Source organism: Pseudoliparis swirei, chromosome 1, assembly GCF_029220125.1.
Source record: "Pseudoliparis swirei isolate HS2019 ecotype Mariana Trench chromosome 1, NWPU_hadal_v1, whole genome shotgun sequence".
Lineage (NCBI taxonomy): Eukaryota > Metazoa > Chordata > Actinopteri > Perciformes > Liparidae > Pseudoliparis > Pseudoliparis swirei.
This window is the reverse complement of record NC_079388.1, coordinates 22,325,646-22,344,322: the sequence shown is the minus strand read 5'-3', so window position 1 is coordinate 22,344,322 and position 18,677 is coordinate 22,325,646. Positions and strand designations below refer to the sequence as shown.

The window sequence follows — 18,677 nt, the reverse complement described above, 5'->3', positions numbered from 1 at the left end:
TCCCCTAAACCGTGCCCAACGCCCTGGGAAAACCCTTGGGAAAACCCTGAAAAGCCCTTTTAATTTGGGCCCCCCACAACCGGCCCTTACTTTAAACCCTTCAACACCCTACCGCCCTTGGGCCCCTCCCGGGGTGTTTAAAAAGGTTTTCCAAATTTCGGGTCTCAAAGAAATAATGTGGGTTTTGGTGGAAGATCAACCCCAAATCCCGATTAAATTCCTAAAAAACCCCCGGTGGGCTAATCAGAGACTTAACCCCTTTTCCGGGGCCTTTAGGTGGGCGTCATTTTGGGGCTTTTTTAACAAAAATTTTAGGTTTTAAAGGTTTGGGGGGTGGTGTTCTGTTTTGGGGTGGTCTCTGTTGGTTTGTTGTTAGGGGGTCCCTTGGGCCCTTAAAAATCCCTTTTTAAAAAACTTAAATTGGGTTTTCCAAAAAGGCCTTTAAAAGGGTTTTAAATTTTTAAAACAGATTGGGTTGGGTTTTAAAATTTTTGGGTGTCCCCCAACGAATAGGGGGCCCCAATTTTGTTGCCGGCCAAATTTTTTTCCTTTCTGCTTCCCCTTTTGGTTTACGGGGCCCCCCCCTTTTTTTTAAAGGGGCCCCTTTTTTTCGGTCCCAAACCAACCCAAATTTTAAAATTTGGGTTCTTTAAAAAAAAAACATGGAGGGTGCAATTCAAAACCGAAAAACCAAAAATTTTTTCCCCGGCACCTGGGAAATTTCTGGTGTTTTGGTTTTGGAGGCTTTCCCTGGAAACCAAAACCCCGAAAGAAGGGGACGAGACTTGCCAACCCCCAAAACAAAACCAAGGCTGCTTCTTTCCTCTCCCCTTTTTCTGGCCCGCTCCTGCGGGTTTCCTTTCTCCCCTCAGCTGGTTCTGCAACTCCATTTCCGGCTGCTCCTCTTGGTCCCTCCTTTTCCAGTCCCGCGTTTTGCCCTTCCCGGAACCACACTCCCGCCAGCTGCCTGCCCTGGGTCCCCGTTCGTTCCCCAAAACTTTTTAAACCAAAACCCGGGGGGAAGCTGGACTTCATGTGCTCTTGGTGAAATGACCACGTCCAGTCAGGATCCTGTGGAGCTCATGGACCGTGACACCAGGACCTACTTCAGCACCTCAAAGTAAGTCTAACATAAATATATGTATTAACTATCCTCTTGTATATGTGTATCTGTTTCATATAGTTAAGCTTTACTCATGTGTCAAGTTAAAAGCCTTGTTCTTAGTCTTTCACATCCAACCTGGAAAACACTACAGCCAATTCGATTTGTGATTCTGTACTGGCCACCAGGTCCATATTCAGAGTTTATATCTGAATTCTCAGAATTTATATCAAGTTTGGTTCTTAAAACCGATAAAGTTATTATTGTTGGAGATTTTAATATCCATGTGGATGTTGATAATGATTGCCTTAGTGCTGCATTCATCTCCTTGTTGGACTCGATTGGCTTCTGTCAGAGTACAGAAACCCACTCATAGCTTTGGCCACGCTTGATCTTGTTCTTACTTATGGCGTTGACATTGAGCATTTGAGCGTCTTCCACAGAATCCTCTTCTGTCAGACCACAACCTCATAACTTTTGAATTTATACTACGGTGTACTCCGTTAGTCAAAAGTTTCTACACCAGATGTCTAACTGACAGTGCTGTAGCTAAATTTAAAGCGATTCCTTCTGTATTTGATTCGATACCACGTCTCAATATAACAGAGGACTCCTGGTCTAACTTTAGTCCGTCCCAGATTGATCATCTTGTTGACAGTGCCATAGGCTCTCTGAGAATGACACTGGACTCGATAGCCCTCTGAAGAAGAAGACAGTGAGGAAGAGGAGGTTTGCTCCTGGTATAACCCTCAGACCCGCAAACTGAAGCAGTCGACACGAAAGCTTGAACGCATATGGCGTTCAACTAATCTCGAAGAATCCCGCTTAGTTTGGCGAGATAGTCTTAAAACATATAAGAAGGCCCTCCGTAATGCCAGAGCAGCCTATTACTCATCAATAATAGAAAAATAAAACAACCCCAGGTTTCTCTTCAGCACTGTAGCCAGGCTGACAGAAGTCACAGCTCTGTGGGCCGAGCATTCCTATAAACCTTAGTGGTAATGACTTTATGAACTTCTTTAATGAAAAGATTTTAACTATTAGGGACAAGATTAATAATCTCTTGCCCATAACCAGTGCCAATCTGTTCTCAAGTGGAATGGCCTTGGAAACCGCTGTATGCCCTGGTGTATATTTGGAGGGATTTTCTCCCATCAACCGTGACCAATTATCTTCAACGGTTTCTACTTGAACACGTCTACCTGTCTCTTGGACCCCATCCCGCGAGGCTGCTTAAAGACGTTTTGCCTTTAATTGGCGGCTCTCTATTAGATATTATCAATGTGTCTCTGCTAACAGGCCACGTACCACACTCCTTCAAGGTGGCTGTTATTAAACCTCTCCTGAAGAAGCCCACTCTGGATCCAGAGGTATTGGCTAACTACAGACCGATCTCTAACCTCCCTTCCTCTCCAAGATCCTTGAGAAAGTGTACGCAAATCAGTTGTGCGACTGTCTACATCATAATAGTTTATTTGAGAACTTTCAATCAGGATTTAGAAAACACCACAGCACCGCGGCGGCACTGGTGGAAATTACAAATGACCTCTTAAGGGCAGCAGATAAAGGACTCCTCTCTGTCCTGGTCTTGTTAGACCTTAGTGCTGCATTGACACCATTGACCATGACATCCTGTTACAGAGACTGGAGCAGTCGATTGGCATTTCAGGCACGGCACTAATTTGGTTTAAATCCTATTTATCAGATCGATCTCAGTTTGTATTTGTAAACGATGGCCTCGATAACCACCAACGTTAATCACGGAGTTCCACAAGGTTCTGTGCTTGGACCAATTTTATTTACCTTATACATGCTTCCTTTGGGCAATATTATCAGGAAACACTCCATAAACTTTCATTGTTATGCAGATGACACTCAACTATATTTATCGATAAAACCAGAGGAGAGCAACCAACTCTGTAAAATTCAAGCATGTCTTAAAGACATAAAAACATGGATGACCTGCAACTTCTTGATGTTAAACTCAGACAAATCCGAAGTAATTTTAATCGGCCCTGAGCACCTCAGAGATCAATTATCTGGTGATGTGGTTTCTGTAGACGGCATTGCCCTGGCATCCAACACCACTGTAAAGAATCTTGGCGTTATCTTTGATCGGGACTTGTCCTTAAACTCCCACGTAAAGCAAATCTCAAGGACTGCATTCTTTCATCTCGTAATATTTCAAAAATCAGGCACATCTTGTCTCAAAAGATGCAGAAAAATTAGTTCACGCGTTCGTTATCGAGACTGGATTACTGCAACTCCTTATTATCAGGCTGCTCTAATAAATCTCTTAGGTCCCTCCAGTTGATCCAGAATGCTGCAGCTCGTGTTCTCACTAAAACTAAGAAAAGAGATCACATCACTCCTGCACTAGCTGCTCTGCACTGGCTCCCAGTAAAATCAAGAATCACTTTAAAATTCTTCTCTTAACCTACAAAGCCTTGATTGGTGATGCTCCATCATATCTTAAGGAGCTTGTCGTACCATATTGCCCCACTAGAGAGCTCCGCTCACTAAATGCGGGACTACTTGTAGTACCTAGAGTCTTAAAAAGTAGAATGGGAGCCAGAGCCTTTGGTTATCAAGCTCCTCTTTTATGGAACCAACTTCCAATTTCAGTCCGGGAGGCAGACACAGTCACCTCGTTTAAGAGTAGACTTAAGACCTTCCTCTTTGACAGAGCTTATAGTTAGGGCTGAATCAGGTTTGCCCTGGTCCAGCCCTTGATATGCTGCTATAGGCTTATAGCTGCCGGGGACGTTTAGGATGCACTGAGTACCTATCTCCTCTTTTTCTCTCCTTAAGGATGAATTTTCATCTCTCAATCACACATTACTAACTCTGCTTTCTCCCGAAGTCCTTGACTTTCGTCTCATGGGGTCATCGGACCCTATGAGACGGCATAGATCCTATCTGCCTGATGGATCGTCTGGGTCGTGGAATTCCTGCTCATGACTACGCCACTGTCCTGTTGAGACTCCGCCCACTCCTCCTCCCCACCGCCATCTGCCTGATGGATCGTGGAGGTCTCCATCGTGGAATATGCCTACTATGAACTGTTCATACACTCTGTCATATTCATTGAATGTATTTTAACTCTAAATCTGTCCTTCTGGTCACATGACATCTATTGTTCTGTCCATCCTGGAGAGGGATCCTCCTCTGTTGCTCTCCTCCAGGTTTCTTCCCTTTTTTTCCCCCTGAAGGGTTATTTGGGAGTTTTTCCTGGTCCGATGTGAGGTTTTGGGGCAGGGATGTCTATGTGTACAGATTGTAAAGCACTCCGAGACAAATTTGTAATTTGTGAAATTGGGCTATACAAATAAACTGAATTGAATTGAATTGAATAACAGATGCATAGGCGCACTACACATTAATTAGACTAATTAAAAATAGTTTTAGAATGGTAGTAAGGAGAGTGGTGTTTACCTGTCAATATGTCTACATAGTGTTCACTAGGCTCAAGAGATGGCTCACGTTGCTTAATTTGTAAAAATAGTTTTCATTCATATTGATCCAGTCTGACATTAATCTGAAGTGGTGGTGTCATAAGAGATGTGGTGACTGTTGTTTGGCTAATGTCTGCCTTTTTTCTTTCTTTTTTCCAGGAGAATGGACCAAATGTCAACTGGAAGTTTTTATATTAATACAGTTTGAAAAGGATTGTTTTCCTAGTATATTCACAAAAGCTCAGGAGTAGACATGAACCTGTGACAAACATCCATCACATAGAGATATGAGAACTCACACACACACACACACACACACACACATACATTCTATTATGTAAATGAATTTGCATTTTAAAAGCAGCTGGAATTGTTATTTGTTATTTTATAGATTTTTTGTGTTCAAAAGGAACTATGTTGCCTGTATTTTTAAAATATATTTACTTGATATAAGCATTTGTTCATGGGACTTAAATGTTCTGAAAATGTATTAATAAATATAATTTACAACAGCAATGACATTTGTGTTATCCTTTTGCATGACACCATACTGTTAATTTTAAACAGACATCAGTGTGTTTACTTTGAATTAGTTTATTTAGATTAATGTATATTTCCATCGTAAGTTAGGTCTTAAATTTTATTTCGACGTGGTCTTAAAAAGTCTTAAGTCTTAAATTTCACTGGTTTATTCCTGTAGACACCCTGTGTGTGTCTCTGTGTGTGTGTGTGTCTGTCTCTGTGTGTGTCTCTGTGTGTGTCCTCAAGGTGAAGCTGTGTCTCTGTCCAGGTGGAGACATCTCCACCAAGAACCTGTGGTTGTCGGAGGCCGTGCTGGACATCCTACTGGACCAGAAGTAGGTTTACACATCACAGCTGTACTGTGAAGCAGCTGCAGAGTACTGTGAAGCAGCTGCTGCTCCTCTTCCTCAGGGACTGGGTGCTGAAGAGCGGGATGCTGGTGGCCATGTCCGTCTACACGTACCTTCGTCTCATCGTGGACCACGGAGGCCCCACCCTCCTCATCCTCCGCCAGAAGGAGGTCGACTACTGCATCTCCATGCTGAGGGAGAAGGTGAGGAGGAGGGAGGGAAGGATGAGGATGAGGGGGAGTCTGCGCTAACGTGTGTGTGTGTGTGTAGTTCGTCGAGTGTCAGGTCATCGGTAGAGATCTGGTCCGTCTGATGCAGAACGTCGCTCGGATCCCAGAGATGGAGCTGGTGTGGAAAGACCTGCTACACCACCCACAGGCCCTGAGCCCTCAGGCCACAGGTAACTACACCACCCTCAGGTCCACATGCCGCAGGTAACTACACCAGGAGGCCTCCTCACCTGTCCTCTCTCCCCAGGTGTCCTCCAGCTGCTGACTGCTCGGACCTCCAGGAAGTTCCTGGCCTGTCGCCTCACTCCAGACATGGAGACCAAGCTGCTGTTCATGACCTCCAGGGTACACACAGACACACACACACACACACACACAGACACACACACACAGACACACACACACAGACACACACACACACAGACACACAGACACACACACACAGACACACACACAGACACAGACACACAGACAGACACACACAGACACACACACAGACACACACACACAGACACACACACAGACACACACACACACAGACACACACACACACACACACAGACAGACACACACACACAGACACACACACACACACACACACACACACACACACACACACAGACACACACACACACACACAGACAGACACACACAGACACACAGACACACGGTACCTGATGTACCTGTCCCTGATGTACCTGTACCTGTCCCAGGTGCGCTTCGGGCAGCAGAAGCGGTACCAGGACTGGTTCCAGAGGCAGTACCTGTCCACGGCCGAGAGCCAGTCTCTGCGCTGCGACCTGATTCGCTACATCTGTGGCGTGGTGCACCCGTCCAATGAGGTGCTGAGCTCAGACATCCTGCCGCGCTGGGCCATCATCGGCTGGCTGCTCACCACCTGCACGGTAAGGGGCGTCGCCCTGCAGCGCACCTGTGAGGGTAACCCATCGATAAGCGATCAATAACCCATCATTAAGCGATCAATAACCCATCTGTAAGAGCCACAAGTGTGTTTTTAGTTGCTCACGGTGGAGGAATTATAAGTTAAATCCATTGAAAGGTCTTTATGTTAATGACTGACGCTCGGGCCAGGCTATCTTTACATTACATCACATGTCATTTAGCAGACGCTTTTATCCAAAGCGACTTCCAATAAGTGCATTTCAACCTAGAGTACAAACCAAGAACAACAAGAACACAGGAAGCAACACTTCCTCAACTCAGTCGAACCACAAAAGCACCACAATAAGTGCCATCCCAGTGTCACTGAAGTGCAAATCTGTGTTTTAATCCAGATATAGTTGGGAAAGATGTGTTTTCAGTCTCCGGTGAAGATGTAGAGACTTCCTGCTGTCCTGATGTCAGTGGGGAGCTCGTTCCACCACTGAGGAGCAGGACAGCAAACAGTCTGGATGTAGAGCGATTAGCTCGAGGTGCAGTAGTCACAAGTCGATTGGCTGTTGCCGAGCGGAGCGAACATGCCGGGGTGTACGGTGTGACCACATCCCGGATGTAGACGGGGCCCGATCCGTTCAGAGCACGGTACCAAGAACCAGTGTTTTGAAGCGGATGCTGGCAGCCACTGGTAACCAGTGGAGAGATCGAAGGAGTGGAGGGGTGTGGGGGAATTTCGGGAGGCTGAAGACCAGCTGCTGCATTCTGGATGAGCTGCAGAGGTCGGATGGCCTAATGACGTCATGACGGCAGCAGGTTAAGAGCAGAGCCGCATTAGACATGAGAGATATCGTCTTTTTACCGTAAGACTATGAGATCGTTTTGAACGTTTATTATTTTGTGTACTTTATCAGCGTTTTTTGCTGTTTAAAATAAAATCGAAAGAAAAGGAAATAAACGGTCTCCTGTCATGTGAGAGGAAACTCACTGTGTCTGCAGCTCTTTAGCGGATTAAGAAAACAACGACGGAATGCCGCTACACCATCAATAACCCATCGATAACCCATCGATAAGCGATCGATAACCCATCGTTAAGCGATCAATAACCCATCGATAAGCGATCGGTAACCCATCGATAACCCATCGTTAAGCGATCAATAACCCATCGATAACCCATCGTTAAGCGATCAATAACCCATCGATAACCCATTGTTAAGCGATCAATAACTCATCAATAACCCATCGATAACCCATCGATAAACGATCAATAAGCGATCAATAACCCATCGATAAGCGATCAATAACCCATCAATAACTCATCGATAAGCGATCAATAACCCATCAATAACTCATCGATAAGCGATCAATAACCCATCGATAAGCGATCAATAACCCATCAATAACTCATCGATAAGCGATCAATAACCCATCGATAAGCGATCAATAACCCATCAATAACCCATCCATGGATTTGTGTCTGCAGTCCAATGTCGCCGCCTCCAACGCCAAGCTGGCGCTCTTCTATGATTGGCTGTTCTTCAACCCTGAGAAGGACAGCATCATGAACATCGGTAACAGACCCACAATGCACTGGGATCATTGTTATAGCAATGATAACGATAATTATCATCATTATAATCATTATAATGATCATAATTATTATTATTTTCATCATAATTATAATCATAATTATGATTATAATAATAATTCTAGTTATCATTGTTATAGTCATAACAATAATCAATAATAATCCTAATGTTCTCTGTTCAGAACCAGCGATCCTGGTGATGCATCACTCCATGAAGCCTCACCCTGCCATCACTGCTACCCTGCTGGACTTCATGTGCAGGGTGACACACACACACACACACACACACACACACACACACACACACACACACACACACACACACACACACACACACACACACACACACACACACATATATATATACACACATATACATATACACACATATATATATACATATATATATATATTATATATATACATATATACATATATATATATATATACACACACACACATATGTATATATACATATATATACACACACACACACACACACACATATATATATATATACTCTCACACTCTCTCACACTCTCACTCTCTCTCACTCTCACTCTCTCTCACTCTCTCTCTCTCTCACTCTCTCACTCTCTCACTCTCTCTCACTCTCACTCACTCTCACACTCTCACTCTCTCACACTCTCTCACTCTCTCACTCTCTCACACTCTCACTCTCTCACTCACTCTCTCACTCTCTCACTCTCTCACTCTCACTCTCTCACACTCTCTCACACTCTCTCACACTCTCACTCTCTCACTCTCACTCTCACTCTCTCACACTCTCTCACACTCTCACTCTCACTCTCTCTCACACACTCTCACTCACTCTCTCACACACTCTCTCACTCTCTCTCACTCTCTCACACTCACTCTCTCACTCTCTCTCACACACTCTCTCTCTCTCTCACACACTCTCACTCACTCTCTCACACACTCTCACACTCACACTCTCTCTCTCTCTCACTCTCTCACACACTCTCACTCACTCTCTCACACACTCTCACACTCACACTCTCACACTCTCACTCTCTCACTCTCTCTCACACTCAGTGGGTCTTCTCTCCTCAGATCATTCCTCACTTCTTCCCTCCCCTGGAGTCTCAGGTGCGTCAGGGCGTCTTCAACTCGCTCACCTTCATCATGGAGAAGAGAGTGCTGGCGTAAGAAGCACACACACACACGCGCGCGCGCACGCCGTCAGGCCACCACTTATTGATTATTGATCGGCTCCGTCTGCAGTCACCTCGCTCCGCTGTTTGACAATCCAAAGCTGGACCGAGAGCTCAGATCAATGTTGAGGGAGAGATTCCCCGAGTTCTGCAGCTCGCCCTCCCCCCCGACTGAAGGTACACATGCACACGCACACACACACACACACGTGCACATACACACACATACATGCACACACACGTGCACACATGGACATACACACACACATGCACACACACAGACACACACTTGATGTGTGTGTGTGTGTGTAGTCAAGATGGAGGAGTCCACTTCTTTGGAGATGGACAACAATGTGTTGGACAAGGAGGACGGTTGCTATGACAACACAGAGGCAGCCTTCAGCGACGATGAGGAGGAAGTCCTCAACAAAGGTAACCAGTAGAACCTCTGGAACCAGTAGGACCAGTAGAACCTCTGGAACCAGTAGGACCAGTAGAACCTCTGGAACCAGTAGGACCAGTAGAACCTCTGGAACCAGTAGGACCAGTAGAACCTCTGGAACCAGTAGATCCAGTGGAACCTCTGGAACCAGTAGGACCAGTAGAACCTCTGGAACCAGTAGATCCAGTGGAACCTCTGGAACCAGTGGTGTTCTCTGACCGTCTTTCCTCCAATCAGGCAAGAAGAGGGAGTTTCGGTTTCATCCAATCAAAGAAGCCGTGGTGGAGGAGCCCGCTGACATCACACCTTGGCTCGACCAATTAGACGACACCATGAAGGAGAAAGTCCAGCAGCTGCAGAAAACCAGGTGAGACCCTGAAGATTCAATGTGTATTGATCATTGATCAGTCAATACTTATTGGTTAGGTCTCCTTAGTGACACAGAGACTCAATGTGTATTGATCGTCATAATACGGGTCGATGAAGACAAGCATTCTGATTGGTTGAGAGTCACGAGGTGTACGTTATTCAGCCATAATGTCCGATGTTTACATTTATCTGAGCGTTAGCCAATAGGATCCTTCATGTGACCTCATGACTAGAGGAGTGGTGAGCCAATAGGATCCTTCAGGTGACCTCATGACTAGAGGAGTGGTGAGCCAATAGGATCCTTCAGGTGACCTCATGACTAGAGGAGTGGAGAGCCAATAGGATGATAACAGAGAGAAGAAAGAGAGACCTATGAAATGTTGGGAACAACAAAAACACCAGAACCAGTAGACCTGAAGACCAGAAGCAGTAGACCTGGAGACCAGATCCAGTAGAGCTGGAGACCAGAACCAGTAGACCTGGACCAGACTAACCTGTCTTGTCTCCTCAGTGACACAGAGACTCAGTGTGAAGTGATGCAGGAAATTGTGGATCTGATCCTGGAGGTTAGTGTGTTCTACTTTATGTTCTACTTTGTGTTCTATTGTATGTTCTACTATATGTTCTAGAGCAGGGGATCCCAAACTTTTTAGGCCACGCACCCCCTTCTACATCCCGACCGGGTTCACGCACCCCCAATCCCCCACACCTTAAAAAAAAAAAAACCGCAACGGAGTTGTTGACGGGGGGGGGTGCGGGTGCGAGTGACTTTTTCTTTGCTCCGTCCCGATGCGCAAACGGCGCCGAGCTCTGACTCGGGCGTATTGAGCACCCTGCATTCAAACATTAAATGGCCGAGTTTTTTCAGCGTAAGAAATACGATGTGTGGCGGGAGTGCGTGAGTTAAGACCGAAATGACACTTGAGAGCCCTGAGAATGTTTAATATGAATTATTACACCATTAGACCACCATTACATGTTTCCTCTCGGGCACCCCCTAGAGGCCCCTAGAGTGTTCTACTATATGTTCTAGTGTGTTCTACTATATGTTCTACTATATGTTCTAGTGTGTTCTACTATATGTTCTAGTGTGTTCTACTATATGTTCTAGTGTGTTCTACAGCAGAGGTCCCCAACCTTTTTTGAGCCACGGACCGGTTCCGTGTCAGAAATTATTTTCACGGACCGGCAATATAAATGACGTAATAAATATGAATACGAAGGGCATAAAGTGCCAAAACAACAACTCATCATTACGCCGAATGAGTGTGAGCCGTGCTTGTTTACCAGCAACGAGCCGCTAATGGAGACGGCGACACAGACGTTTGGTCCGCTGCTCCTCACCGAGTTCTGGTCGCTGTCATTAGAACAGGCAGAGTTGTTGTGTGAGATGTCCCTTAAGGCCACCGTCATTTGCATCTCCAGCACATGTTCTTCTAGCTCGGACGGCTCGATTCACCGGGTGGGTTTGTTTACAAATGGGTTGCAGGTCTATTCTTTTGCAGTCGGGTCTTTTGTGGTTGGAGTACCGCTCAAACTCTTTTAAAAGCCTCTTCCACCCGGTCAACGTCTGAAACATGTAGAATATTCCGCTGTTCACTCGCCCTGCAGCAGCGACTTTATCGGCCAACTTGAAAACAGTTGTCATTTCCCTGAAGTGACAGAATTCATTGAGCAGGTTGAATATGTTTTAAGATTCTTTGTCACTGTGCCGCCAGCAGAGGTTCGGTGAGACTCGCCTGCAGCGAGAAACCCGAACTTTAAGACTCCTGAACGCGGCTCAGACACACGGGTGGATCCGCTCCTCTTTCAAAATAATATATTTTTCCGACTGATTAAAAAAAAAATTTTACAACTTTATTTATTCACTTTTTTTCCGCGGACCGGGGGTTGGGGACCCCTGTTCTACAGCATGTTCTACTGTGTGTTCACCTGTGCAGGGTTTTTCCTGCATAGAGAAAATGTGGGCGCGTGCATAAGCCGTAATTTAACACTGAGGTGTGCTCACCTCAGCCGGGAGGCGCGCGCCGGCATCGGAGCTCTGGCGCGCGCGAGCCGAGAAGAGTTGACGGGGGGGAAGACGACAATTACAGGGTGACGGGTGGTCAGATTTCCCCCTGTTATAATAGGAGGGGAAACACTGGAGTTGATAAGCGTGTCTTCTTGTCTGATCAATACGCAACTGTGAGGTGCGCGGCTTGTCTGAGCGGCCAGCTGCTGGTCACTCACTCAACAGCCCGACGGGCACGAACAGACGGTGGGAGCACCGAAGACCCATTTTGACCCAGGAAAACCCTGCTGTGTGCGCGGATGTGTCGGCGCGCATCACGGCAGACAGAGCGATGCGACCCGAGAAGTGTTAACGGGGTGCTGAGCGATTAAACATCTCTCTTGTTCTGCCTGTTTTGTGATTTTCTAGACTGAAATAATATCGGCATTATAATTATTATAACTACGAGGATTTTTTTAGTTGCCTCTTTTGTGGAGCCCCCTCAGGACATGGTGCCCTACGCGCAGCGCGTAGTGAGCTATGGGAGCGGCGGCGCTGACCACAACTCTGATCAAAACATCAACTAATACTACAAGAGGGCGCCCCATTTGACATTGTTTTGTTTGGCGGTCAGAAAAATAGGTCAGATAAAAGAATAACACGTAATTTAAATCATAAATATTTTTATATTAATTTCAAACTTTTCAAAATTGAAAATTAAAAACATTTTATTTATTTATTGTAAATGACCTCTCGCGGCCCACCTGCAGTACCTTCGCGGCCCACAGTTTGGGAATCGCTGTTCTACTGTGTTCGACTGCATGTTCTACTGTGTTCGACTGCATGTTCTACTGTGTTCTACTGCATGTTCTCCTATATGTTCTACTGCATGTTCTTGTGTGTTCTACTGCATGTTCTACTATATGTTGTGTGTTCTACTGCATGTTCTACTGTGTTCTCCTGCATGTTCTACTGCATGTTCTACTATATGTTGTGTGTTCTCCTATATGTTCTACTGCATGTTCTCCTGCATGTTCTCCTATATGTTCTTGTGTGTTCTACTGCATGTTCTCCTATATGTTCTACTGCATGTTCTACTGCATGTTCTACTATATGTTCTTGTGTGTTCTACTGCATGTTCTGTGTGTTCTACTGTGTGTTCTACTGTGTTCTACTATATGTTGTGTGTTCTACTGTGTTGCAGGAGGACTTTGACTCTGAGCAGATGTCTGCTCTGGCTTCCTGTCTGGCTGAACTGTTTAAAGATCACTTCAGAGGAGACGTCCTGCCAGACGAGATCTCTGAGGAGTAAGATGCAAAGACTTAAAGCTACGACCAGAGACTCAAAGCTACGACCAGAGACTCAAAGCTACGACCAGAGACTCAAAGCTAGGACTACAGAGACTCAAAGCTACAACCAGAGACTCAAAGCTACAACCAGAGACTCAAAGCTACAACCAGAGACTCAAAGCTACAACCAGAGACTCAAAGCTACGACTACAGAGACTCAAAGCTACGACTACAGAGACTCAAAGCTACGACCAGAGACTCAAAGCTACGACGACAGAGACTCAAAGCTACGACCAGAGACTCAAAACTACGACCAGAGACTCAAAGCTACGACCAGAGACTCAAAGCTACGACCAGAGACTCAAAGCTACGACCAGAGACTCAAAGCTACGACTACAGAGACTCAAAGCTACGACCAGAGACTCAAAGCTACGACCAGAGACTCAAAGCTACGACTACAGAGACTCAAAGCTACGACCAGAGACTCAAAGCTACGACTACAGAGACTCAAAGCTACGACTACAGAGACTCAAAGCTAGGACTACAGAGACTCAAAGCTACGACTACAGAGATTCAAAGCTACCTGTCTGTCTCTCACTACCTGTCTGTCTCACTTAGGGCTGCAACAACGAATCGATAAAAATCGATGATTAAAATAGTTGGCAACGAATTTCATTATTGATTCGTTGTGTCGCTCAATAAGTCGCGGATTATAATAAAAGTTGAGTTGAGCGGCGCAGGAGAAACGAGCGGAGGGAGAGGACAGAACGCTGCGTTGTGAGAGCCAATCAGCATTGAGCTGCTACGCTGTTGATGAATCTAATTGGCTGCTGCTGCTCTCGTGGCGCTGGAGGCGGAAGTCCTTCACGTAGTCGGAGACATTCACGGAGCTGAGTGCGCCTACGGGTGACGTCATGACCCCAAACACCAGGGCGCTACATGTTACCACGTGTGTGGCATTTCCACAAGAGTAGAATGTAGAAAACGTGGTTATTTATTCCGTGGCGGAAAATATTTTTCCACGGAGAAAGGCAACGGAGATAAGCCACGCCCCCTTACCACACGTATGACGCGTTTCACCCACAAATAGCCGGCTGAGAAAACTCAGGAGAGTAAAGCTGTCAGTCTGTTTGTGACGGGTTCATCCTCATGACCAATGAACAGGGTTCATCCTCATGACCAATGAACAGGTTCATCCACATGACCAATGAACAGGTTCATCCTCATGACCAATGAACAGGTTCATCCTCATGACCAATGAACAGGTTCATCCACATGACCAATGAACAGGTTCATCCTCATGACCAGTGAACAGGTTCATCCTCATGACCAATGAACAGGTTCATCCTCATGACCAATGAACAGGTTCATCCACATGACCAATGAACAGGTTCATCCTCATGACCAGTGAACAGGTTCATCCTCATGACCAATGAACAGGTTCATCCTCATGACCAATGAACAGGTTCATCCTCATGACCAATGAACAGGTTCATCCTCATGACCAATGAACAGGTTCATCCACATGACCAATGAACAGGTTCATCCATGACCAATGAACAGGTTCATCCACATGACCAATGAACAGGTTCATCCACATGACCAATGAACAGGTTCATCCACATGACCAATGAACAGGTTCATCCTCATGACCAATGAACAGGTTCATCCTCATGACCAATGAACAGGTTCATCCAGATGACCAATGAACAGGTTCATCCACATGACCAATGAACAGGTTCATCCACATGATCAATGAACAGGTTCATCCTCATGACCAATGAACAGGTTCATCCTCATGACCAATGAACAGGTTCATCCACATGACCAATGAACAGGTTCATCCACATGACCAATGAACAGGTTCATCCACATGACCAATGAACAGGTTCATCCACATGACCAATGAACAGGTTCATCCACATGACCAATGAACAGGTTCATCCACACGACCAATGAACAGGTTCATCCTCATGACCAATGAACAGGTTCATCCACACGACCAATGAACAGGTTCATCCTCATGACCAATGAACAGGTTCATCCTCATGACCAATGAACAGGTTCATCCACATGACCAATGAACAGGTTCATCCTCATGACCAATGAACAGGTTCATCCTCATGACCAATGAACAGGTTCATCCACATGACCAATGAACAGGTTCATCCTCATGACCAATGAACAGGTTCATCCTCATGACCAATGAACAGGTTCATCCACATGACCAATGAACAGGTTCATCCTCATGACCAATGAACAGGTTCATCCTCATGACCAATGAACAGGTTCATCACCATGGTGACCAGTGGGTCTCCAGGACCTTTCCATGACTTTAAACCACATTTCCATGATTAAACATTTAGTGAAAACTCTGTCTATAGTGACAAAGTGAGAAGATGTAGTAATTAAACTAACAATGAGAATTCCAAAGCATACCGTATATGTACCGTGGAAATTAACATTTGAATAGAACACATTTTCATTACTTTTCCAGACATTTGGGGATTTTATTTTTTTCAATTACTTTTCTAGGCCTGCTAATAGCCATTTAAAAATCCCATGACTTTTCCAGGTTTTCCATGACCGTACGAACCCTGTTTTGAATAAAGGGTTAAAATTATTATTAATTTTTTTTTATCCGATTAATCGATTAATCGAAAAAATAATCAATCTTATATCAAAATAATCGTTAGTTGTAGCCCTTGTCTCACTACCTGTGTCTCTCACTACCTGTGTGTCTCTCACTACCTGTGTCTCTCACTACCTGTGTCTCTCACTACCTGTGTCTCTCACTACCTGTGTGTCTCTCACTACCTGTGTCTCTCACTACCTGTGTGTCTCTCACTACCTGTGTCTCTCACTACCTGTGTGTCTCTCACTACCTGTGTGTCTCTCTCTACCTGTGTCTCTCACTACCTGTGTCTCTCACTACCTGTGTCTCTCACTACCTGTGTCTCTCACTACCTGTGTCTCTCCTACCTGTGTCTCTCCTACCTGTGTCTCTCCTACCTGTGTCTCTACTACCTGTGTCTCTCACTACCTGTGTGTCTCTCACTACCTGTGTCTCTCACTACCTGTGTCTCACCCTGTGTCTCTCACTACCTGTGTCTCTCACTACCTGTGTCTCTACCTGTGTGTCTCTCACTACCTGTGTCTCTACCTGTGTCTCTCACTACCTGTGTCTCTTACTACCTGTGTCTCTCACTACCTGTGTGTCTCACTACCTGTGTCTCTCACTACCTGTGTCTCTCCTACCTGTGTCTCTCACTACCTGTGTCTCTCTCTACCTGTGTCTCTCTCTACCTGTGTCTCTCTCTACCTGTGTCTCTCACTACCTGTGTGTCTCTCACCTGTGTCTCTCTCACCTGTGTCTCTCACTACCTGTGTCTCTCCACCTGTGTCCTGTGTCTCCCACTACCTGTGTCTCTCACTACCTGTGTGTCTCTCACCACCTGTGTCTCACCACCTGTGTGTCTCTCACACCTGTGTCTCTCACTACCTGTGTGTCTCACTACCTGTGTGTCCCCACCCTGTGTGTCTCTCACCACCTGTGTCTCTCACTGCCTGTGTCTCTCAACCTGTGTCTCACCACCTGTGTGTCTCTCACCCTGTGTCTCTCACTACCTGTGTCTCCTCACTACCTGTGTCTCTCCACCACCTGTGTCTCTCACTACCTGTGTCTCTCCACCTGTGTCTCTCACCTGTGTCTCTCCACCTGTGTCTCTACCCCTGTGTCTCTCACTACCTGTGTCTCTACCTGTGTGTCTCACTACCTGTGTCTCTCACTACCTGTGTCTCTCACACCTGTGTCTCACTACCTGTGTCTCTCACTTCCTGTGTCTCTCACTACCTGTGTGTCCTCTCACCTGTGTCTCTCACTACCTGTGTGTCTCACTACCTGTGTCTCTCACTACCTGTGTCTCTCACTACCTGTGTCTCCTCACTGTGTGTCTCCTCCTGTGTCTCTCACTACCTGTGTCTCTCTCACCTGTGTCCTCACTACCTGTGTCTCACTACCTGTGTGTCTCTCACCTGTGTGTCTCACCACCTGTGTGTCTCTCACTACCTGTGTGTCTCTCACCACCTGTGTCTCTCCACCTGTGTCTCTCTCTACCTGTGTCTCTCACTACCTGTGTGTCTCTCACTACCTGTCTCTCACTACCTGTGTCTCTACCTGTGTCTCTCACTACCTGTGTCTCTCACTACCTGTGTGTCTCTCACTACCTGTGTCTCTCACTACCTGTCTGTCTCTCACTACCTGTGTCTCTCACTACCTGTGTCTCTCACTACCTGTGTCTCTCACTACCTGTGTGTCTCACTACCTGTGTGTCTCTCTCTACCTGTGTCTCTCTCTACCTGTGTCTCTCACTACCTGTCTGTCTCTCACTACCTGTGTGTCTCTCACTACCTGTGTCTCTCACTACCTGTCTGTCTCTCACTACCTGTGTGTCTCTCACTACCTGTGTGTCTCTCACTACCTGTGTGTCTCTCTCTACCTGTGTCTCTCACTACCTGTGTCTCTCACTACCTGTGTCTCTCACTACCTGTGTCTCTACCTGTGTGTCTCTCACTACCTGTGTCTCTCACTACCTGTGTGTCTCTCTCTACCTGTCTGTCTCACTACCTGTCTGTCTCACTACCTGTCTGTCTCACTACCTGTCTGTCTCACTACCTGTCTGTCTCACTACCTGTCTGTCTCACTACCTGTCTGTCTCACTACCTGTGTCTCTCACTACCTGTGTGTCTCTCACTACCTGTGTGTCTCTCACTACCTGTGTCTCTACCTGTGTCTCTCACTACCTGTCTGTCTCTCACTACCTGTGTCTCTCACTACCTGTGTCTCTCACTACCTGTGTGTCTCTCTCTACCTGTGTCTCTCTCTACCTGTGTCTCTCACTACCTGTGTGTCTCACTACCTGTGTGTCTCTCACTACCTGTGTCTCTCACTACCTGTGTGTCTCTCACTACCTGTGTCTCTCACTACCTGTGTCTCTCACTACCTGTGTGTCTCTCTCTACCTGTGTCTCTCTCTACCTGTGTCTCTCACTACCTGTGTGTCTCACTACCTGTGTGTCTCTCACTACCTGTGTGTCTCTCACTACCTGTGTCTCTCACTACCTGTCTGTCTCTCACTACCTGTGTGTCTCTCACTACCTGTCTGTCTCACGTCCTGTCTGTCTCACTACCTGTGTCTCACGTCCTGTCTGTCTCACTACCTGTCTGTCTCACTACCTGTCTGTCTCACTACCTGTCTGTCTCACTACCTG

General features: G+C 46.1%; 1 protein-coding gene across 1 annotated transcript in view; it reads left to right on the top strand.

Annotated features, from left to right (window-relative positions):
- ints3 (integrator complex subunit 3) overlaps positions 1-18,677 on the top strand; it is a 29,977-nt gene that overhangs the window by 1,768 nt on the left and 9,532 nt on the right. Inside the window, exons 3-15 of the mRNA XM_056421823.1 lie at positions 5,229-5,414; positions 5,491-5,632; positions 5,700-5,829; positions 5,907-6,004; positions 6,373-6,564; positions 8,037-8,124; positions 8,324-8,403; positions 9,216-9,307; positions 9,387-9,493; positions 9,629-9,748; positions 9,996-10,125; positions 10,639-10,693; positions 13,322-13,425. Coding sequence (XP_056277798.1) covers positions 5,229-5,414; positions 5,491-5,632; positions 5,700-5,829; positions 5,907-6,004; positions 6,373-6,564; positions 8,037-8,124; positions 8,324-8,403; positions 9,216-9,307; positions 9,387-9,493; positions 9,629-9,748; positions 9,996-10,125; positions 10,639-10,693; positions 13,322-13,425 — 1,524 coding nt within the window. The remainder of the gene's footprint in view (positions 1-5,228; positions 5,415-5,490; positions 5,633-5,699; positions 5,830-5,906; positions 6,005-6,372; positions 6,565-8,036; positions 8,125-8,323; positions 8,404-9,215; positions 9,308-9,386; positions 9,494-9,628; positions 9,749-9,995; positions 10,126-10,638; positions 10,694-13,321; positions 13,426-18,677) is intronic.